Source organism: Canis lupus, chromosome 14 (assembly GCF_011100685.1).
Source record: "Canis lupus familiaris isolate Mischka breed German Shepherd chromosome 14, alternate assembly UU_Cfam_GSD_1.0, whole genome shotgun sequence".
NCBI classification, from domain to species: domain Eukaryota; kingdom Metazoa; phylum Chordata; class Mammalia; order Carnivora; family Canidae; genus Canis; species Canis lupus.
The window spans coordinates 41,371,783-41,381,380 of NC_049235.1; the positions used below are offsets into that span (position 1 = coordinate 41,371,783).

General features: G+C 44.1%; 1 protein-coding gene across 1 annotated transcript in view; it reads right to left on the bottom strand.

Moving 5' to 3' along the window:
* The window catches only part of JAZF1 (JAZF zinc finger 1), a 336,143-nt gene extending 335,878 nt beyond the window's left edge, over nucleotides 1-265 (bottom strand). The window contains exon 1 of the mRNA XM_038557196.1: nucleotides 72-265. Coding sequence (XP_038413124.1) covers nucleotides 72-186 — 115 coding nt within the window. The 5' untranslated portion in view covers nucleotides 187-265. The remainder of the gene's footprint in view (nucleotides 1-71) is intronic.
* Between the last annotated feature and the right edge of the window lie 9,333 nt (nucleotides 266-9,598).

The window sequence follows — 9,598 nt, forward strand, 5'->3', positions numbered from 1 at the left end:
CATTCTGGGGTTCTCGCCTGGGCAGGAGTTTCCGCGCGCCGGGCACCCCCGCCCACCCCCGGGCCGTTTACCGATGTGGTTGTCCTCGATGTGCTCGATGAGGTCGGCCAGGGTGGGGAAGTGGAGTCCGCAGCCCCCGAATCGGCAGGTATTGGAGAAGAAGGAGGCGGCGGCGATGCCTGTCATGGTGCTACATCGAGAGCCCCCCTGGTGTCGGCTCTGCGAGCGCCGGGCCGGCGGGCGGAGGGAGGAGGAGGAGGAGGAGGGAGGGAGGGAGGCAGGGTGGGGTGAGGAGAGGAGGGGCTGGGGGAGGGGGAGAGAGGCGGGGTGAGGGGAGCGGAGAGAGCGGGACGGAGGGAGAGGGGCCGGCGCGGCGGCGGAGAGCGAGGAGAGACCGGGAGCGGCGGGAGGCGGGAGGCGGAGGGCGAGGGCGGCGGCGGCGGCGGCGGCGGCGGCGGGAGCGCGGGGGCGGGGGCGGGCGCGGGCGCGGGCGCGGGCGGGGAGGCCGCCGCAGCTGGGAGGAGGGACCAGGGCGCGCGGCAACAGCTGTGCGGCCCCGACCGCGGCTCCCGGACCGAGGCCTCACCTGCGAGCTCCTGCCACCAACTTTATCCCCCTCGGCCTGCCCTCCACAGTTGGCGATACATGCGAGCTGCTTGGAGCTCCCTCGCTTGTCTATGACACTCGTGATACATACACATCTATTCATTACACGCGCATCCCGCCCTGAGAACTCCGGGAGTCACCCGGGCACCACTCGGGGACATTTGTTTGCACTTGGCCACCTGTCTAGGTGTGACACTGACATTCACAGGGGACCCAGGAAAGGTGATTGTGTGCACCTTACTCTTTAAACCTTTTCTTTTTCTTTTTTTTTTTTTTTTTTTTTTTTTTTTAGTCATTTTCTCTGGAGGTTTAGTACTAACTAATTGATTTTAATGAAATTTCCCTCTAGGCCAAAAGAAAATCTTAGCTTTATTTAAATTTCAAAATAGATTTCTCGATTGTCAAGTGCATTTGCCCGTGTTTTACATAAAGTACCACGTTTGTTATCCTCCCTGCTCCTTTTTGGGAGAACAAAAACTAAAATGATTTCGTTCCCCCAAATTGCAGCACCCCACTGCTCCGGCTCAGGGCTGGGAATTGACTCATCCGTGTCCCTCGGAGCAAGACCATCAGCAGAAAGGACAGTGCATTGGTTAAGGCTAAAAGGAGTAAAAACAGGGTCAAGGGACATATTTACTCTTCATTTAAAAGAGAAAAGACTCTTCCAGTCAATCTTGATTACACTGTTCGGTGAACATTTAAACCAAAGCACTGACCACTTAAGCACTTCAGTTGAATTTGGTAGCATCCCCCCAAACTAGTACTTTGCTAAGAATCAATTGCTTTCTGGTCCCCACACCCCCCCCCCCCCTCCAGTTGCACTCATATTTTGACCTGCAGAGTGTGTGATCTCCGATAGCACTTTTCCAGGTGCCTGAGGAACATTACACATTATCGGCAGCTTACGACCCAACAGTGCATTTTTAAAATTAATACAGGCACACTGAATTTAGCACTTTTCCTTAGGACAAATTTCACTTGCCTCTGGTGCAGATATGTACAGAAATAGTATTTCCCTCTCCATAAACTATATTCATCTCCCATATTATTACTAATAATATGATTGTCAACACAACACTTTCCATATGAGTTTTAAGAGTAAGAACACCACAAAAGTTTTATAATCTGACAGTCACAGCAATTAGGGATGATTAGTTCCCTCATCCATGGCATTTCTCCTCCTCTCCCATTTCTTCTTACCCAGCTCACAGGGTGACAGCCTTGTGCTGAGATGAGAGTTGGGTTGGATGAGGCCCGGGGCCGTTGTGTCATTGAAGTTCAGTTTGGTGCCAAGAATGGTTTCCTGGGCCCATTTGCGGGTGGGGGCAGGGCCTGGGTGGGCCTGATAATGCGCCAGCGACCCGGTTGGCTGGAGACCGGAGCCAGGGCCAGACAAGGGTCTAAAGAGCAGGAGTTAGAATTCTAGATCTTGAATTAGAATTTTGGCAGCTGTGCAGCGCATTCAGCTGCCCAGTCTGGGAAGGCCTTCAGCTGACAGTAGGCAGGATATCTGGCAGACAACACACCCCACCAAGTAACAGGACAGGGTAATGCCCTGCAAAAGCTTCAACCCAAACCTGTGCCAAAACAGCTTCCCCCTACAGATAAGAGTTAGGCACCACCACCATGAAGTATCTAGGAATTATCAAGAGCTTGGGAGAAGTAGCAACTCTGCCCTCCAGGGGAAAAAAAAAAAAAAAAAAAAACTATCTATGTGGAATTATTAACTCCAGGCAAGAGAGTCAGGGATGGAAAGTGCCAGAAATGTGCAGGTGAAAGACAAGGAAGTAAGGGTACTGCATTTCACTAGAGCACTCTAGTGCACAAGTGATAGGCCAAATTTAATAAACAGAGCTTTTTCCTAAGCCAAAAGAACATAAATCAAATTTTTAAGATTTACATTTTTTTTAGCTTGGGCAATTATTAATATTTTGTAAGGACTCATTTTTTCTTAAATATTTTATTTATTTATTCATGACACAGAGAGAGAGAGGGAGAGAGGCCTCTGGACACAGGCAGAGGGAGAAGCAGGCTCTGTGCAGAGAGCCTGATGGGGGACTCGATCCCAGGACTCTGGGATCATGCCCTGGGCTGAAGGCAGGTGCTCAACCACTGAGCCATCCAGGTGTCCCTCACTTTCTCTTCCACTCTACTAATTCTTATATGAACTGAAGCTCTGCCTATGTGACATTCTGTTTGTTTGTTTTATCTGCACACTCTAGGCATTTCTGGCCTTTATATTAGATACATAATCATGCTCTATTAGATTTGGGAAGATACTCTGGCTGTCAGGCCCACTGATATCGTGCATGTGGTAAATAAATTGAGGCCAGGGACATGGAGTGTGTTCTCCCCAGGCTCCCACAGCATGTTTCCTCTCTGTATTCATAGTGCATTCAGTAAGGCATCGGTTGACAGTAAAAGAACAAAGATCTAGTAACCACAGGCAAACTTTTAAAAAATTACAGTGGCTTGCTTATCATCATGTACTTACATTGAAAAGTATTTGTTTAAGAGGTGCCTGGCTGGCATAGTCAGTAGAATACATGACTCTTGATCTTGGGGTTGTGAGTTCAAGCCCTACATTGGGCCTAGCTAGAGCTTACTTTAAAAAAAAATTTTTTTTAAATAAATGTTTGTTGCAAGGATGTCCCTTCAGATGAAGTCAACACTAGGCTATAAGAATATAGACAATAAATGTTTCAGCCTATGGTGTTCAAGAGAAAGTGATGGCTGATCTATCTCTACATTTACAAAAAAAAATTGTCTGCCTAATTTGGGTAGTAAAAATATTTCAAAGGAAAGAGATAGTGAAAGAATGGAGAAGTCAGAAGGATAGCATAGTGTTTATGGCCAAAAGTGTTCCCTGGGTTTAAGACCTTTTTCTTAGAAACCTTTTCTCAGGGCACTAATGCCTCCTGCTGTGGAAACCTGGACAAAATATGGACCTAGTGGTACTTGATACCACTAGGTACTTAGTATTGGTGGTTGGTACTTAGCATTACAAATGATTTGGGATCCCAAAGCAATCTCCCCAAATCCAGCATTGTCCACAGGCTGGCGCAGCTGCCAGCAATGTGTGGATCCATCGGTCTAAGGGAGCCAACCAGAAGCCACCAGAGGATTCTGTGTCATATAATTGTCTGGCCTCCACATACAGGAATCGGTTAATTTAGGGATATTCTGATAAAAATCGTGTACTTCCTGTACCCTGCATGGTCATCTGTTAGCACTGTAAGAGGATGTGTATGAACATCGGACTCTGTTTTGAGTTTAATTCTCCATACTGCCTTCAATTCTAGCTTTCTTGGCTTTTCTGCATCATTCCCCCAGGTTCCTCTTAAGTTACTTTTCGGGTTTACTGGATGTAAACAGGCTCTTTGTAAGTAGCTTGAGGCATTCCTTCTACAGCCACCACGACATAGACTGAATAGATCACAAGGCCAGTCTTTTTCTGCTTGTGCCCGTCTATGGCCATTTGTAGGAATGGCAGCTCTTGGGGCACCTGGCTGGCTCAGTCGATGAAGCATGTGACCCTTAATCAAGGGCTGTTAGTTCAAGCCCCACATTAGGTACAGAGATTACTTAAAAATAAAATACTAAATAAATAAATAAATAAATAAAGGAATGGCAGCTCTTAAAGACTCAGGCTACCACTTTTGCCAACAGTAACCCTTACCTTGACAGGATGTTTTCTTTAGGCTTCACCTTCTTCCAAGGAGGATGATGTCTATTCCAGATTTTCTTGTTTAATATTTATGCAACCAAATCATTAAGCTTTTTGTCTTGATTTTACTCCAGCTCAGAAATGAATCAACTTTATCAGCTCTTTGGTGCTTAACTCTCATTTTGGTCCCCAGTCTTATCTGCCTAGATTTAAGTGTTGACCTCAGGATGAGTAATGAGGGTTCTCCAGTTGTATGCCACTAGTGACCAATCCTCATAAGTGTTACCCCTTAGAACTCTCTACCTGGCTGCTTCTGCCTTACTATCTACATAGTTATGGCATTTTCATTTCCAGCTCCTTGCAGGATTTCTCCAGAACTAATTTTTTTAAAGATTTTATTTATTTATTCATGAGAGACACAAGCAGAGGGAGAAGCAGGCTCCCTGCAGGAAGCCCGATGCAGCCCTCAATCTCAGGATCCTGGGATCACGATCTGAGCCAAAGGCAGATGCTCAACCACTGAGCCAGGTGCCCCTCTCCCAAACTAAATTAATGAAACATTCAACCAATGGCTGGAGCTCTTTTTTTTTTTTTAAGATTTTATTTTATTTTATTTTTTTCATGAGAGACACACAGAGAAAGGCAGAGACACAGGCAGAGGGAGAAGCAGGCTCCATGCAGGGAGCCTGATGTGGGACTCCATCCTAGGACCAGGATCATGCCCTGAGCCAAAGGCAGATGCTCAACTGCTGAGCCACCCAAGTGTCCCAATGGCTGGAGTTCTAATTGAGCATCCCAGGTTTACTCCCCTACTGCAGTCTGCCACACTGCCACCCAAATGATAGCTGCAAATCTAAATCTGATGGGATTTAGCCATCCAGCCCAAGCTTTCAAATGGACAAAAGAGCAGACAGCCAATCACAATTTCATTTGTTCCTTCAACATATTTTGTTTGAACCTCTATGCAAGGTCCTGCCACACAACCCCAGAAGGCATTATTTATGTAGGCAACTGCAAGGACAGTGACCCCAAGATTTGTACATCCCAGTAGCCTGTGTAGGATACAAAGGATACAATTTGGATAAGACAAGTACAGTCTCTCCTCTAATGAGGGAACACCAAATGCTTTGCAAGGTCCTTCTAAACAGGTTCTTAGTGCCTGCCATGGGTGGCTCAGTGGACTCCACATACTGTCCTCTTGGCTGCTCTGGTGTCTGCCATTTCACTCCTTTCCAACTTGGGCTCATTCAGGTGATCACTCTTGTTGCTGTTGACTATAATCGAGTCACTAAGGCACTACTGCTTGAAAAAGACTGCACAGCTTTTTGCCGAGGGATGTGTCCTTAGGCATTATTGATGCTCACCCAGCAATGCCCAGTGTTGAAGATTTTCTATCCCTTCCAAAGCTGCTAGTATCTTTTTTGTCCTAGCTTTTTGAGGTTTCATCAGCTCCTGCTTTATAATCCTTTTCCCCTAGGACTTAAACGAGTTATCAAGGGAGACTGGGCTAGAGGATCAAGTTGGAAACACTGCTCCATGATCTCCTCTCCCCTGCTAAAATCCCTCAGCGCCAAGCCTCACTATCAGAATAGCTTTCTACTCAATGATCTTCATAATCAGATCCTGCAGAATGCAGTACATATACTGGCAGTTCATGATGAATCAAATTATTTTCGTTTTCAAGATACATTCACTATACGTGACAGGCCACCTTGCCTTTACATGTGTTTGTATAGCCTGCCAGAAACATTCTTCCATCTTCCCCTCTCTTCCTACCAACACTTCAGCAGCTTAGCCTGTGACTTCCTACAGGAAGCCTTCCCAGCATCCTGCCTCTTCTTTCATCCCGGCTAAGCTATATGGTTATCATCTGTGCTTCAGCCAAGCTCCCTCTGCATTAGATTTTGACTGTTAGCTTACTGGTCTTTCTTCTCTAGACCAATGGTTCTTTAATCTTTTAAATCAAGAACTCTGTTGGGATGCCTGGGTGGCGCTGTGGTTGAGTGTCTGCCTTCGATTCAGGGTGTGATCCCAGGGTCCAGGATCGAGTCCCACAATGGGCTCCTTTAAGGGAGCCTGCTTCTCCCCTCTGCCTCTCTCTCTCTATATCTCTCATGAATAAATAAACAAAATCTTTTTTTAAAAAATCAAGAACTCTGTCCATAAAAAAAGTAAACCTTGATCCCATAAATATTTATGTTTTGATTTATAAATTGTATACAGGCACTCCTATTCAAATATAGTATGTATATTATAAAATAAATCAGACATTTTAAGAAGGTATCTTTTTAAAAAACAGAAATGGAAGGTCTAATATCTTCATTCCACATCCCAGAGTATTGTGTGGCCCCCACCCTGGGATGAATGCATTCTACCTTGAAGGCCACAAGTCCTAGTCTCCTTGAAAAAAGTCTTTCTTTCATCATGCCTGCACATAGTTTTCAGTACAAGCTGCATGGGGGTATAGCTCAGTACTGCGATAAGGCAATGCACTGAGATTTCAGTTTTCAATGCTAAAGCAATTTTTAACAATGTGTTACTGTTCTTCTCTTATGTAGCATCAGGAAAAGATAGCATTCAATCATCTCTCAGCTTGGATAGATTACAGCCATTATACTTTGCCATGATCATGGCCCAATCTTTGATGAGACCTTTTTTTAGGTCTAGTACAGTGTCACTGCCCTGTGCCCCTAACAGGCACTTATGAAATGCTCGTCTCATTGGTTTTGATGGCACTTGGTTTCCTAGTGTCTGCTGATGCAGACAAAGCTGTTCAACTGGACAGAGATAAGCAGGGAGGCACTGAGCCATGACATGAGATCTGACACTAGCTCTCCTTTTATTTGACTGACTAGGATGCCTTTCTCTTTCACAGATGTTCAAGTTCATTTTGATGATTATTTTAAATAACAATTACTACCATTCATTGAGTGCCTACTGTTGTGTCAGGCTTTGGATGAGATATCTTAACAGATCAGTTTTTAAACCCTATATCATGCCCAAGTTAAAAAAAATAATAAAGGAGTAAGGTAACTTACTGAGGCCCATAAAGCTGAACTAAAATTTGAACTCAAGTCTGTCTGACTCCAGAGTCTTTGCTCTTAATATAATATTAATATAATATTCATACCTGGATTTGGGTATTACAGATCATTTTCCTTCTCTCCTCTTGAGTCTGAAGAAGTTGGCCTCTTGGCCACAGGCAGGATCCATCACAGACATTAAGATATCACAGACATTAAGACATTAAGATTGAAAGGTAAGAATTTTAGGCTACATTACAAAGCTGTGATTATCAAGGCAGCATGGTATTGGTACAAAAATAGACACAGAGATCAATGGAACAGAATAGAGAACCGAGAAATGGACCCTCAACTCTATGGTCAACTGATCTTTGACAAAGCAGGAAAGAGTATCAAATGGAAAAAAGACAGTCTCTTCAACAAGTAGTGTTGGGAAGATTGGACAGCAGCATGCAGAAGAATGAAACTGGAGTACTTTCTTACACCATACACAAAAATAAATTCAGAGGATCCCTGGGTGGCTCAGCAGTTTAGTGCCTGCCTTCGGCCCAGGGCGTGATCCTGGAGTCCCAGGACTGAGTACTACGTCGGGCTCCCTGTGTGGAGCCTGCTTCTCTCTCTGCCTGTGTCTCTGCCTCTCTCTCACTCTCTCTCATGAATAAATACATAAAGTATTAAAAAAAAAACAAAAATAAATTCAGAATGAGTGAAAGTCCAAATATGAGACAGGAAATCATTAAAATCCTAGAAGAGAACACAAGTAGCCGCATCTGTGACTTTGGCCACAGTAACTTCTTGCTTGATACATCTCCATAAGCAAAGGAAACAAAAGCAAAGATGAATTATTGGAATTTTATAAAGAGAAAAAGCTTTTGCACAGCAAAGAAAACAGTCAATAAAACTAAACGTATGGAATGGGAAAAGATATTTGCAAACAACTTATCCAAAGTCTATTAAGAACTTATCAAGCTCAAAAAAATAATTTATCAAACTCAACAACCAAAAAACAAATAACCCTCTTAAGAAATGGGCAGAAGACATGAATAGACATTTTTCCAAAGAAGACATCCAGATGGCTAACAGACACATGAGAAGATGCTCAGTATCACTCATCATCAGGGAAAAACAAATCAAAATCACAATGAGATACAACTTCACACCTGTCTGAATTGCTAAAATTAACAACACAAGAAACAACAGGTGTCGGTGAGGATGTGGAGAAAGGGGAACTCTCTTGCACTGTTGGTGGGAATGCAAACTGGTACAGCCACCCTGGAGAACAGTTTGGAGGGTCCTCAAAAAGTTAAAGAACAGAACTACCCTACGACCCAGCAATTGCACTAAGGTATTTACTTAAAGGATACAAAAATGCAGATTCAAAGTGGTACATGCACCCCCAATGTTCATAGCAGCATTATTAACAATAGCCAAAACAAAAAACAAAAAAACCAATGGCCAAACTATGGAGAGAGCCCAGATTTCCATTTCCATCAACTGATGAATGGTTAAAGATGTATACACACACACACACACACACACACACACACACACAAAATGGAATGTTACTCAGCCATCAAAAAGAATGAAATCTTGCCATTTGCAATGACTTGGATGGAACTAGAGGGTATTATGCTATGCAAAACAAGTCAGAAAAACAAATAACATATGATCTCACTTATATGTGGAACTTAAGAAACAAAACAGAGGCTTATAGGGGAAGAGGGAAAAGAAAAGAGAGGGAAACAAGCCATAAGAGACTCCTAATAATCAAGAACAAACTTAGGGTTGCTGGAGGGAGGTTGGGGGGGTGGGTGGGATGGATGACAAGTATTAAGGAGGGTACCTGTGATGAGCCCTGGGTGTTGTATGTAAGTGATGAATATCTACTAGAAACCAATATTGCACTGTATGTTCACTAATTAAAATCTAAATAAAATTTTTTAAGAAGCGTCCTACTTTGCCAAATGTACTTAGGATTGGGCACTGAGGGTTGGGATGGGCCATTGATGATGGAGAGGCCCTGGGGCCTCCACCAGGTATTGATACTCTTGGCCTGTTTTTCTCCTTTCCTTCTCCTTTGGAATGTCCTTTTATTCCTGTTCCCTAATATCTTATTTTAAAATTGAACTTAGGGGGAGCTTGGGTGGCTCAGTCCGTTAAGCATCCAACTCTTGATTTTGGCTCAGATCATGATCTCAGGATCGTGAGATGGAGCCCCACAATGGCTCCGTACTGCTGAGCATGAAGCCTGCTTAAGATTCTCTCTCTCCCAGGATGCCTGGGTGGCTCAATGGTTGAGCAT